This window comes from Camarhynchus parvulus, chromosome 24 (genome assembly GCF_901933205.1).
Source record: "Camarhynchus parvulus chromosome 24, STF_HiC, whole genome shotgun sequence".
In the NCBI taxonomy this organism is placed as follows: domain Eukaryota; kingdom Metazoa; phylum Chordata; class Aves; order Passeriformes; family Thraupidae; genus Camarhynchus; species Camarhynchus parvulus.
The window spans coordinates 6,892,417-6,906,521 of record NC_044594.1 but is presented as its reverse complement, the minus strand read 5'-3'; the positions used below and the strand labels follow the sequence as shown (position 1 = coordinate 6,906,521).

Here is a 14,105-nt window from a genome sequence, read left to right as displayed (position 1 = left end):
TGCGTCCATCTGCTGTGAGGACAGGGACGAGTGTCTGGGCATAAGATGTCCCAGAAATTATGCTGAGCTAAATTACGGATTCCTTGGCAGCCCCTGGACCCCTCGGGTCGCTGCTGCAGGAGGCAGGACCCTGGTGCAACGCCCAGCCCCCATCTCTCCCCTTCCCAGGGGGGAACGCTGCCAGGGAGCAGCAGCCCCCTGCCTCTGGAGCACGGGGATTTTTAAGGAACGGAGCATCAACCTGCCCCGTCCTGCAGTTCCCGATTCCAGCAGGTCTGCACCTGAGATAAAGGCACAAAGCCACACCAGGGGGTCACCAACTCCCCCTTTCCCCAGGCTGGGGAGGTCTGACACGGGTGAGGACACCCCGGGCACTGCACCCCAGGAGCAGAGCAGGATTTATCTGCACCGAACGTGGCCGAAGCGCCCGAGCCACGGTACCGACAGCAGCAATGGAGCCCCTGCCTCGCACTGCTGTGGGGCAGGACGCCAAAAGCGAACCACATCCCCTTATTTTTCATCCCCCAGTAACTTTCCCGAACACAACTGGGAGGGCTGAGCCCAAGCCCAATCCCCTGGCACTCCAATCTCTCCGCTCGCTGCCCGGTACCGCCAACCGGCGGGGCGCATCCCCCGCGGGGAAACTGAGTCACGACCCCCAAGTCACCAGGCAAGCAGCACCCCCCGACCCCCCAAGCCCCCGCGCAGCTGCTCCTACCTGAGCGTGGCGCTCTCCCCTTGCCGCACTGTCACGTTGTCCATGGCTTTGGGGAAGGTGGCATCTCCGCTGCGCACGGGCACTCCTGCGGGCACAAGGAAGAGCAGCCTGAGACAGAGGACGACCAGGCACCTCCAGGGCAGGGCCAAGCACCCACCGACCCCCATCCTGGGCAGCGGGGACTTTTCCAACAGGCAAAAAACACACCCGACAAGGCGAAAAGGGGGAAGGGGTGGGTGGAGAGGAGGGATGGGGGGGAGCAAAACCACCGGGGCGAGCGCTGCGGAGCTCCACGGAGATCAGGAGAGCCCCCGGCAAGGCTGGCTGCGAGCGCTGAGCCTGCCGAGCGGCATCGGAGGGAGTCCCGCTGTCCTCGGGCGAGGGAGGAGGACGGGAGGGCCGGGGGGAGGAGGAGGAAGAGGAGGAGGAGGAGAAGTGGCAAAGGTGCTGGGCGAGCCGGTTCTTCGGGCAGCAGTCCGAGGCTCACTTGGGCGAGGAGGCGCCGGGGGGGCCCGGCTGTACCCCACTCCCGCACGCTTGTCCCGAGGCGGGGGCAGTCCAAAAACCAGTAAAAACCCCAAAAAACACCCCCGAGGCGAGCTAGCAAAGGTGTCCAGGCGCGAGAAGGCACAGCGGGCAAAAGCCTTCGGGATGCCCTGCAGCTCCTCTCCTCCCGCCCCGCTGCCGGGGGACTGGTCCAGGCGGGATGCAGGACGGGGATACGAGGACGGCGGGATGCAGAATGCGGGGATGTCAGGCTGCCGGAGCCCCTGGCTGGCCTCAGCGGCGGGCGGGGGGGACGCGGGGGGGCGGCGGCGACAGCAGCACCCCGGCCCCGGCCGGCAGCATCCCCGGGGTTGTCATGGCAGCGGCTCCAGCGCTGCCCGGCGCCTCGGCTCCCGCACGGCCCGAGCCCCGCACACGGGCGGGCGGGCGGGCGGCAGCGGGGCGGGATGCGCAGGAGGACACGCACATTAACCCCCGCCGCGCCGCGCTCTGCGGGGGGATGGCAAGACCCCCCCACCTCGTTTCTCCTCTGTCCCCCTGCGCTTACCTGAGTCCCGCAGCCAGCACCGCACAACTCTCCCCTTTGCCCTCCTCTACCTCTGCACCTTCCCCATCCCAGGCGGCAAAGTCACTGTGCAAGAGGGGAAACTGAGGCACGGGTAATATCCCCCCCCTTCCCCCCCCAGCCAGGTGATGATGAGGAGAGACAGGAGAGTGTCCTCCTGGTCCCCTGCACCTCACAGACATAAGTGGCAAATTCCTCCCCAGCCGCAAGCACGGTCCCCGTGTACTTTTTATCAGCTCATAATTTAACAAATATCACATTTGCTTATGCCGAGTAATTCCTCCTTCCCTCCGCTAGTGGCTAAACACATTAATATTTCCAGGCACAGTTCCATGCTGGTAAAAAGGTGCTGGGGAGCATCCTCAGAGCAGAGAGTCCTGGAGGCAGCAGTCAAATCACAGCTTTGGGGGTGCTGCACCCCTCAAAGCCCCCAGAGCTGTCACAGCCCAGCCTCAGGGAAAACCAGATCTCCCCCCTTGTTGTGCCCAATGACTTCTCTGCTTTGCCTTACCCAAAAATCCTCCCTCCATTTCCCCACCGTGTGCTCGGTAGCTTTTGCACGGCACCAACGTGGGGTGGTGGGGTTTTTTTTGTTGTTGTTGTTGTTGTTTTTGAGTTTGCTGCTGGCAACCTGAGCTGGATTCAAACTGGTGACCTAGATGTGAAAGGATCCGTAGCCCGTTACTAATCCCTGGAGTCTCCGAATCCCCTGTAAACTACTGCTTAATTCACTAACTGTGCTATTTAATCTCTAAAACATTATGAGCTGTGCCGGGCAGAGGAAACACTCCATCAAATAAAGCTTTATTATTATTGTGCATGCTGGCTGGTCATACGAGAAGGGGATTGCTCTGCAAGTCTCGCTACTTTTTCCTTGTCTGAAGGTTCTCTGCTCCTTGAATTTAGCGCTGGTGGGACGTGCTGCCTCCAGCCCTGTATTTTCCCAGAGCTTTCCCCAGCTCTTGGCACAAGGACTTGAATCCCCGCAGTGAACTCGGCTGTCAGAACTGGCGAGGGAGGGGGAACGCCGCATTCAGCCGCTCCTTTGGGGCCACAAATTACATGGGAGGGGTCTCTGAAACCTCACTGCGTAAGGAGAGACCGTCAGAGGCAGGAGAAAAGGCTGTCCAGGGCTGTGTCATTGCACCGGGGTGTACAAGAGAGCAGAGAATAAAACACAGCAATCCTGCTGATCGCTGCAGCATCCAGGCACCCCTGGCAGGATGGGCACCCCGCTGGGATACCTGCAGCACCATCACACAAGAGCTCGCTCTTTGTGGGGCTGCTCCTTTGAACGGGCAGAGACCAACTCCTGTGTCAGCAAAAGCAGAGGGATTCCAATAACCACAGCCAGTTAACCTTTTAACACAGAATTCAGCCCCGCATCGCCAGGAGCATCTTAAATTATGAGCGAAAAAACACCTCCCTGCACTGAAATCATGCGAGGCTGGGGCAGATGTGACCTGCAGAGCTGTTCCAGCCCTTGCCCGGGCTGAATTTGGCCCACTGTTAGGAGATCATCAGCAGCATTGTTTGAAAATCCCAAGGAATTTACATCCAATATGCTTCTGCATACTAAAGCCCGGCAGAATCCCTGGTCTCCCTCCCTCTCTTGCATACATACAATGTACATATAAATCAGCCTGTCACAGCTCGTCTCTTTTCTGACAGCTGTAATTGCTTCGGACTATAAAAATATCTATAGACAATAAACACAACGCGGGAAAACAGCAAAGAGAAAACCAAATCAAGGTTCCTTTAAATAATTCAGTTGCTCCAGCAGCAGTGGAGCCAGCAACCGAGTCCAGCTGTGAAGGTTCAGCAGCGAGAGAAAGAGAGCTTTGTAGCCTTCTCTGGAGATGAGAGAGTCTTTTTTCCTTCATTGGGTTTTGACCACAGCAGCAGCAGACTTTGCTGCACACGGGCTGAGCCCATCTGAGCACCAAACAGCCTCTCGCTTTCAGCTTCTTCCCTTTCTTCCTACTTAGGTGAAAGTCTTTTTTTTTTTTCTTCCTCGTTTCGAGCAACAGGCAGGAGGCAAACAGAAGGAGCCGAGCACAGCGCACTCGAGGTGTGTCTTTATCTCCGTATCCATCTCACCGCTCTCCTTCCCAGCAAGGCTAAAGGCCCCCCTCTCCTGGCAGAGACCACAAACAAGGCAGCGGGAGCAGCAAGGCCTGGACAGGGTGGGAAGTGATGCACGGCAAGGATGGAGGCAGGAGAAGGGTTTTCCCCGTGGCAAATGGACAGGAGGATGCTGAAAGCCTGGATGGAGAAGGGGTCAGAAGGAGCAAGGCCCTGTGGGTTTGCTTCCCAAAGGAGCATCTCTGTGGATAGCTGGTGAGGAGGAGGTTCAGAGGCAGAGCAGGGAGCAAATCAATCCCAAAAATGTCCCACGGGGAAGAATGATGGCATTTGGATTGCTGGAAGAGACCCTGACTCCTTCTGCAAGGACCCTTCCAGCAAACACTGCCCCAGTCTCGGCCTTTTCATACAGAACCAAGCCCTAAGCAGCTAATCTGCAGATCTGGTCCCAGAGGCCGATAATCAGATGCAAATTCGCAGTTCAAGTTCCTCTATCAAGGGAAACAACAACATTGCAGCATTTTCTCCTGCTTCCTCCGAAGTATCCAGCACGACTCTATCTTCTATTTTATTGTAGGTCCAAGTTAAAGATCCTCCCATCCTACAGACCTGTCTGCAAACCTATATCCACACAATCCCACACCTCCCCAAACCAATGGATTTCACTCCTGGAGAACAAAAAACTACTTTCAATAAGTAGGTCATAGCAAGGCAATTCGTACAGCCAGATTTTCCTTTTAATTCCTCTTTTCCCTTTTCAGGGAGTTGATAGATGGCAATCTATAGCCCCAAAGTGGAAATTTATTTTTAATCTGAAATGGCCAAATATGATCAGAAACGTAATTTATGCTCGAGACACTCTCGTTCCTTCCAAATGAAAACACGATTTTATAACGCCAGCCGTGCTATCGCATACCACATTATTCTCCAATAAGCTCCGAGTCGCACAAAAAGTGCTTAATTTCCTTGGCATTAGTCAGGTGAATGACACACGAGTCCGGGGGAGCTTTTCCTGAATAACTGCTGAGCTCTCCGTGCCTACAGCCATTCACCAAACCACAAAGGACGCGGGCTCTAACTCCGCTCGCTGCCTCATTTATCCCCTCGTTAGCGGTGGCCCCAATTAAAGAACAATAATTGGGAGCCTTACTTGGCCGGAGCCGTTAGGAGCCCTTCTCGCCCCAAAGGCATTCCCCGCTCCGAGCTGGAGAAATCGCCTGTTCAGGGCTGTTTCTAGGGCAGGTTTTGGAATGCAAGCAGCGTCCTCATGGGCGCTCAATCCCTCCCAGGCAGGGACTCCCAGCACCCTCCTCACGGTGTTTAAAAACAACGCAGGAGACCCCATTAATCCCTGCTAGAGATGCTGTTAATATTTAACTGCAGTTTAGATAAACTTACAGTAACCATCCTATTAAATTTAAATAAAATGTGCTTTTGGGAGCCTTCCCCTAAAGCCACGCTGCCCTGCTCTGCCTGCACTTTGCACCAAGTGCCTCGCAGTAAAAAAAGGAACATTTTGTTTGCCCTTTAAAAAACTGCTGGGCTCGGGTTTGTCGCTTGCTCTCTTCGTGCTCAGGGACTTCGGAATTTTCAAGCACGAATTAACTCCTTCCAGGGCACCCCCGGCTGAGCTGCAAAGCCTCAGCCAAGGGGCTGGAGGAGCAGGTGACATGGAAAAGGCTGCAAATCTGTCCCAAACTGGTGCTGCAAAGGCAGCACAGGGCTGATCTCCCTGCACCATCTCACCAGGTAACCCGAGCACACCCAAGGAAAGCCAAAATGCCCCACAGAGCTCTGCCAGCCCTAATGCACAGCAGCATCCTTGAGGATATCAGTGAGAGGAATAGTGGATTTCTCTTTCCAAACAAGCTGTGGGTCTGCTGGTAGACAAAACCAGCGCTGGGAGATAAAAGAAACAATGGGAAGGAGTCCACTGATTGATGAATGGAAAAAGATATTTGCTTTTACAAATAAACTTTAGGTGTAGCTGAAAAATGAAATTAGACATTGAAAGATGAAAGAAACAATGGGGAAGGAAAACCCCCTAAATTCCATAAGAATTAAAAATTAAAAGGGGAGGGTTATACATTAGAGGGGAATCTTTGGTATCAGGTGTTCTGGGAAGTCTGAACCTCTCAAGTACCTCAGAAATGGGGAAAGAGAGAAAGGAAATGTGGCTGGGAAATTGGGAAAAAAGGAGGCTGCATTCTCCAAAAATTGGAGAGACCCCAGGGAAATGCCCCATGGCCTCTCCTTTATTCAAATAAAGTCAAAGGACTCCTCTGTCTCCTTTTTGGACATAAACCTCTGGTGTTTGGGGATGAATTTTCCTACACTCAATATCTCATCCCTGGCAGTGTTCAAAGCCAGGTTGGATGGAGCAGCCTGGGCTGGTGGAAGGTGTCCCTGCCCGTGGCACAGGGTGGGACTGGATGAGCTTTAAGGTCCCTTCCAACCCAAACCATCCTAGGATTGTTTGTACACTGCAGAGGGGCCAGGCAGTGCTGCAGCTGGGACATCAAATCAGGAGGATGCAAAGCAGCCCTCAAGGCCTCACTTTTCCCTTTGGATTGGTCCTTTCCCCCAGAGCCCTCAGTGTCTGGGCCTGTCCCAGCAGCCCAGCCAGGCACTCACGTTTATGGAGTGACACCTCTGCAGGTCCAGGCTCCATATCAAACATCTATGCAGGGAGTTAAAAAAATGATCAAAGAGCTACCAAGCCACACTGGCACAGTGAGAATTATGAACTGGGATTGATCCTTGGTACAAATCAATATTGATTTCACATAAATCTGTTTCTCAGAGCTTATGCTGCTGTATGAACAGCCCAAAGAACTTCTTTGATACAGACTCTGCATCCCCAGCAGTGTTTGATTAGCTCAGGTGCCAGGGCCAGTGATGACGTGGGACAAAGCCATGTCATTATCCATCTAATGGCATTTGATAAGTGTGCGACATTAACCCAGAGCTCTACCACTCAATCCCTGCAGTCAGTGAAAAGGGGAAAAAGCTGAATGAGCTGAAAAGCAAAGCCAGACACTCCTCAGATCTCACCACGGATATTTGAGAGCTCCAGCACGGCTCCCTTAAATGTGAAAACACAAGGTTCTACCCCCTCTGAGGCTCTGCCCACAGTCTGGGGGCTCTGTGCTGGATAACTGTTTGGAAAAGCAGCTCCAAGAGTTGCTGTGCCTCCTCCTGGGATGGTCCCAAGGCAAACACACTGAGCCAAGCCTTCCCCAGCCCATCTGGATATCACACACAGCCTCAGCTGCAGGCAGCAGCAAAAAGCCTGGCTGGTTCACCCCCTCCAGCTCAGTTCCCCCCCCCCCCACAAACCCTTTCTGAACAGAAAACTGCTCAGTCCCTACAAAACCAGGGGAAGGAGACAACAGGGGAGGAGCACACACCTCAGTGTAGATGACCACATGCAGCAAAAAGCAAGTACTAAAAGCAGAGTACTAAAATCCCTCTTTCAGAAGCACTGAGTGTGCTCAGCTGTGCTGGGTGAAAGCCCAGCCCACTGCCAGGTGTTCTGCATCCTTGGAATGAGCCTCTCCTGACCTCCCTATTGCCTGCACCTGCCTCCACACTGGGAGCAGTCACCTCCAAACCAAGCTGTCCTTCCTGAGTCCCCACCAGCTGCTGCCCAAAATGGGCTTTTTCCCATTTTCACCTCAAATCAGCGCCCATCTTTTGCCAGCCTGATTCCCTGAAGTTGCCGAATCGCTGGAGTGCATTCCTTGGGAAAAAAGTCCAGGCTCGTCTCTGTCTGCTTGTATTAATTTGGGTTTTGCCACTGGTCCTCTGACCCTCATGGCTCTCTGCATCCAAGAATAATATTAATAATAGTCATGCCATTAAGCAAGATGCTTGGTTTGAATTTGAAGATTTTGAGAAATGATCTCATAAATTTAATTCCCGGGGTACCATCTTTGAGCGTTAACAGGCACAGTCGCCTCTGAATTCTGGGAAATGAGCATAATTACATGGAGATCGACAAGGCACAAATGCCAAGAATTCTGTTAACCTTTAATACTGCAAAAAAACTCTCCCCTTGTAATTATCTCTTTCCTTTGTCTTAAATGTTACTGATGAATATTTAGTGGGATAAGCAAATAAAAGGAGGCTGAGGGGTGCAAGGAGGTGCAGTTCCCTGTGGGGTAAGTCTGAAAACCTCACAGAATCATTGTGGGTCAGGGGAGGATGGGAGCCCAGGTCACAAAACTGCTCCATGGGACAATCACACCCCCGTGGTGACACACAGCCATGACAGAGCCAGCAGAGGGGAATTTGAGTTAGTCCAAAATCCAGGTTAATTCCCAGCACTGCTGCAAATGCACCTTCAGCCAGGTCAGTGAAGAGTGATCCCACAGCCCCCAGTGGGATGGGCTCAGGTGCCCTTTCTCCAAAGAGAACTTTGGCTGGAAATAAAACTTCCCAGGTAAAAAACACATCACCTTTCAAACACATCCTCCCTAGGGCTGCAAATGGCACTGCCCTCTTGCTGCACATGGAGCCTGATGGAAAGAAGATTTTCTCCTGGTGTGAACTGCATTAATATCTGTCAGAGCTCTGGCATTTCTGCCTATAATGATGAAAAATATGTGCCGAGAATGCGGGGTGCTCTCAGCATCGCCTCCCTCCCCATGAAGTGAAATTAGAAGCAGCTGCTCCTGCTCCCGTCCTCTTTACAGCCCTACAACATTATCTGGGGAAGATTATTATTTGGGAGATGGAGTGGAGATAAGGGAGCCCCGTGACCCATCCGTATTCCAGCAGTGCCCTGCTGCAGACAGGGCTCAGCTCTCCCCTCCCCGCAGCTGCAGACTGCTGGAAAGGTCACCCTCCTCTCTTAATGTCGTGTCAGAGCCACCACTGAGGGAACAAGACAAAGGGAAAGGCACATCTCCCCCGCTGGGTGGAGAAAATCCAGCTCTGTCCTGGGAGGAGTGAGCCAGCAGCAGCTGGTTGGGCTCTACCCACCTGCAATGCCAAATGCTTTCAGAGCACTGCCCAGGAGCTCTGGAAGAGCTGGAAGGAGCTTCCTCCTGGATTTGAAGGTGCTGCTCTCAACCACACCCCAAAAGCAGCGGGACCTGCTGATTTGGACAGGCAAGGAGCAGAGGGATTGCAGCACAGCCCTGTGCCTGTCCCAGAATACTGAAGGCATCAGGGGAACAGAGGATATCCCAGCCATAGTGTGCCAGTCCCAGATCCCAAATTAAGCAATGCTTTTTGGGCCACTGAGGTTGTGAGCTGGCCTGCCCAGAAGCCCCAGAGAGGTTGGAGCAGTCACAGAGCAAACTTTCCTTCCAGCCTTAAGGCCAGATCTTTACACATTCCCTCCTCCCTCGTTCCAGGAGGAACGAAGCCAAAGCAGTATTTATTCACAGAAGATTGGGGAGAAAAATGTAAGAGGTGAGTTCATTAAGTCCAACACCTCCCCCTCCTGCGAGGGCTCTGCCCTTGGAGAGGGGAGGAACAGTCCCAGCCCAGGAGCAGGGCTGTGGGCAGCAGAGAGGGCTGCAAACCTCCCCGAGAGAGGTGACACCACCTCCACCTCAGACCTGAGGTCTCAGCAGCTCCAGCCAGCCCCCCGGCTACTCCGACCTCAGAACGTGGCAGATGTTTGCTCTCCTCCTTTCCCTTTCTCTTTCTCTTTCCCTTCCCCTGCCTTCCACTGGAGCGAGGTTTCTGGTCTCCAAGCTGCTTTTATGCCCCTTTAAAAGGTTATAAAAGCTGTCTTTATATTCCAATAAAGGGATGTAAAAACAACCTTTTTCGCAGTTCAATAAACGTGGTTAACTTTTCCCCCCTTTCATACCTTTTTGCCTCAATGCCATGTGCACATGTGGGCTGCTTCAGGACATGGAGGAGGACGGGGCTTTGGGCACCACATCCCGAGGCAGGAGACAGCAGAGCATCCAAAGGAAGAAGGACCAAGGGGCTGTGCTGGGGGCACCCAGCACCCTGCTGGAGGCAGCTCTGGTGCCAGGCAAAGACAGGCAGCATAATTTGAGCTGCTGAGGAGAGAGATGAGGATGCAATCTCAGTGGATACTGTGCTGGTGCTTTTACTCCAAAGAAAATTCCTCCTGGAAGCAGGTGTGAGCTCAGGGAAGGACTGTGCTGTGGTACGAGAAAAATTCAAAGGCTGAACTATAAATCAGGGGGTAAAGAGCTGCCCAGCAGGGTTTTTCCTCTTCTTGCAAAAGCCCGTGGATGTAAGGGATGATGAACTGCAGCCACCCTGTCCCCATCCCTGCACAAAGCAGCAGCTGCAGCACTCAGGGCTGTGCCACCTCTCTCCTGGGTGACAAGGGACATGTCACTTCACCCTGCACTGCCAACCCCCTGCTCTTGCCAGCACCATTTAGACCTTACAGACCATGGGTCAGGAATTGTCCTGTCCAGAACAACAGTGGCACAGGAAGCCTGACAGGTCCCTGCTCCCAGTGCAGCCTCCAGACACAGCTCTAATTATTATTTACCGTTCGTGCAGCCATCCCGTGGCTCATAATCCGTCTTTCTCAAAAGCGTCCTTTTCCTTGGAAGAGGATCTAAACCTGTCCTGCTGCTCGTCCAACAGCCTCTCCAGGCATTAAAACAAGGAGGTTTATTATTTTTGGTGACAGCCTGTTCTGCAAGGTGAACACAACTCGTATGAATCAAAACGACTTGGATTTCATACATCATCCCCCAGCAGCACCAACGTGAAGGGCAGGAGGGGTTTGGCTGCCGAGTGCAGAGCGGAGCAGGGAGATTATTGGTGCTGATCTATCAGTGATGGGGAGCCTCTGGGGTGCTCGGATCATGGCTGCTGGAGGGAGAAGACTGGGGGAGATGTGAGTCCATAAACAAGGCAAGCTGGAGAGAGCAGCTACAAGGAGCTGGAGTGGGAGCCCAGCAGCAAAGCAATGGGAACTTTTCCAGCTGTGTTCCCACTCTCTGACCTCGTTTCTCCTCTTCCTGCCCCTGCACAGGTACTGTGGGATGGGGACCAAACTCCAAGCAGGGCAGATGATCTTATCATAAAATCCCAGAATGGTTTCTGTTGGAAGGGATCTCTCACCATGAGCACCTTCCACTATCCCAGGTTGCTCCAAGCCGCATCCAGCCTGGCTTTGGACACTTCCAGGGCAGGGGCGGCTGCAGCTTTTCTAGGAAACCTGTGCAAAGGCCTCACCACACCCACAGTTAGGAATTTCTTCCTAATATCCAATCTAACCCTGCCCCTGGCCAAGGGGCTCCTCGCCTCACCATGCACCCTCTCCCAGCTTGCTCCATCCCACCCAGGCTGAGCCCTCCCTGCCACCTCCAGCTAATTAACCCAGCTAATTGCCTTTGCCAGGTTCCTTTTCAAGGCAGTGGGAGAATGATGAGGGTGAAGGGAGAGGGTGAGCATCCAGGGCTCCCTGGGGAGCTCAGAAGCATTTACAGTCCCTGGCACAGGAAAATCCATACTCATCTTGGCTCTGGGAGGCAGGGCTGCCCTCCCACACTCCTATTAGCAATTCCCAATCATCTTTTATTAGGCCTGCATTGATTTGCTGCTCATTTCGGTGGGAATGAAGAACTAAGAGCCTCAGCCTGGCCTCAGCTGAGGAATCCAGGCACAGAGCAGATGGAGCCAGAGGAGATTTTGGGGGATGCTGCCCCGGGTTCAGCTGAGCCGTTACACAGCAGAAGCAGAGCTGTCCTTTCAAAAGAGCCTTTCACATCCCACAAAGCTGGGAAACACATGAGGAAAAGGCATCAAGGGCAGGAGGGGCTGAGGCTCCCCCTGGTCGGTATTTAGGGTGCTCCTTTCATGGTGGGGAGGGGAGCATTGTCTAGCAGGGATTCCTGAGAGAATTCACCTGGATCCCACAGTCCAACCCCCAACACTGCAGAGCAGCTCAGGCCAGTTATTACCCCCTGGGAGAAACAGTCTTCTAACACTACTCCAGTTTCCAAGCCAACATTTCCATGTAGCTTGTGAAACACAAATTCTGTTAGGAATCATCTGAATATTTTGTTCTAATAATGCCATAACACCAGCGTACCCATTAGCACATACACAGAAAGGAGTATTTGAATATCAAAACAAAGCAAATTTACAGTCATTTTTTTCCTCTCCTGGCAAAGGCATCACTGCTAGTTATCAGTTTCCAACTGTTTGCACCACAGCTTTTCCATGCGTGTCCCTGCTGTCATCAAACCTGCTGCTCCCTGCACCCCATGTCCTGAGATAACCTGAGATGTGCAGCTATGGCTACAAAAGGGCCTCACAGCCCCCAGGGAAAGAAGGGCTGAGAATGACAGGGTGGCAGAGGAGATGGTGGGAGATGCAAATCTCCATCTGTGTGAGCCACAGATAAATTCCTCTGCACCTGGCAGCTCCCTCATAACACATCACAACATCTACCTCATCCCATCCTCAGCACCCTCAACACCCACCTCATCCCATTATTGCTCTCACCACATCCCATCACAATACATCACAACAGTATCTACCTCACCTCCTCCTAGCACCCACCTCATCCCATTATTGCTCTCACCTCATCCCATTATTGCTCCCACCTCATCCCATCATGCTCCCACCTCATCCCATCATGGTAACACCTCACCCCATCCCAATGCCCTCCTCATCCCATCACAGCACCCACCTCTTCCCATCCTAGCACCCATCTCATCCCATTATTGCTCTCACCTCATCACATCATGCACCCAACTCATTCAATCAAGGCATCCACCTCATCCCATCACAACACCCACCTCATGCCCATCACAGCACCTACCTCATTCCATCATGGCATCCACCTCATCCTATCATGGCAACATTTCACCCCATCCCAATGCCCTCCTCATCCCATCCCAGCACCCACCTCATCCCATTATTGCTCTCATCTCATCCCATCATGCACCCAACTCATTCAATCAATGCATCCACCTCATCCCATCACAGAACCAACCCCATCCCACTCCATCCCAGCAGTCTGAGGTGGGAGGACGCACTAAAACCCACGGTTTTGTTGCGTTTAGAGTTAATTATATGTGGTTTTTTTTAGAATGCCCCTGCATTTAGCAAGCCAGAGACACTGTCTAAAACACCCCAGGAAATCCGAAGCCAGGAGAGCACATTCAGAGGAGAACAGCTCACAGTGCCTGCGGTGAGGAGGATGAAAGCTTAGGGCTGCATCCTTGGATGTCCCTCAATTCAGACAGAGCGGGAGGCAATTCAGACGCTCTTAAAATTCTGCCCCAGATCTGCCAGCATGGAAACTTTCCCTCTGCTTTGAACCAGGCAGCTGAATTCTCTCCCCGGGAAGCAGCTGCCTGCAGGCAGTGTGCAGGAGGTGATGGAAGAGGATTTGGGATACGGGCAGGGTCCAGCACTGCCTGAGGGTGGCCAAGGTGATGCTGCAGGAGTGGCTGTCACCCACCCAGGTGATGCTGGGGCTGTGGCACCCAGGATCCTGAGTAAAACAAGAATAAACCTTGCCACCAGGAAACAAGGGTTTGCTTCTATGCGTGTGTTCTGATGCCAGTTACAAGCATGTAAGGAGCAAATTGGGTCTGATCCAGAGGGTCTGAGAACAGCAGCTCTTAAGGATCCACTGCCCATTTTTCCACCTTCTTGCTTTCTTTGTCCCTGTCTACCTCCAGGCAGTCCGAGAACAAGACAGGGAGATGAAATCTGGAACCCCGTGGGACGTGAAGTCCTGTAAGGAAAGTGCTGCTGAATTCCCCTTTCCCTGCCCATCAGTGGATGCTGGTGTCACACAGCAGACAGAGGTGCAGGAATTTTGTCCCTCACTGAAATGGGGCTGTCACAGCCCTCGCTGGCACCCGCTGTGCTTTTTGCCTGGCACCAGTGCACAGCTCACAACCAGAGCGGGCCAAATTCCTCCCTGGGGTAGCTCAATTAAAGTCAATGATGGCACACCAGGGATGAACCTGGCCCACTGGCCTGAGCTGGAGTCCACAACAAGTCCAGCTGGCAACTCAGAGGCAGCAGGAAGGATCCCTGGCACCGGGAGCAGCGCTGGGAGCTGTGGTCGGCATTTGCGAGTGGGAGACTCAATAAACCCAGGGCTAAGTAAACCAGATCTGTAATAAATAACAACCAGCGTTCCACCTCTTCCAAATGCTGCCGAGATCCGCCCAAATTGTTCTCCCAAGCCCCATGAGCGGTGGGGACATTTCATTAGCCCTGTTACACTGACAGGGAAACAGGCACTGGGAG

The 14,105-nt window shown here is 53.2% G+C and overlaps 1 protein-coding gene across 4 annotated transcripts in view; it reads right to left on the bottom strand.

Annotated features, from left to right (window-relative positions):
* Positions 1 to 14,105, bottom strand: part of LOC115913142 (protein CEPU-1) — a 388,205-nt gene that overhangs the window by 145,291 nt on the left and 228,809 nt on the right. For 2 of the 4 annotated variants that reach the window (XM_030965043.1, XM_030965045.1), the window contains exon 2: positions 719 to 803. In XM_030965043.1, coding sequence (XP_030820903.1) covers positions 719 to 803 — 85 coding nt within the window. Of the gene's footprint in view, positions 1 to 718; positions 1,126 to 14,105 lie in introns of those variants that run through there. The other 2 variants (XM_030965042.1, XM_030965044.1) reach the window with 1 other exon arrangement.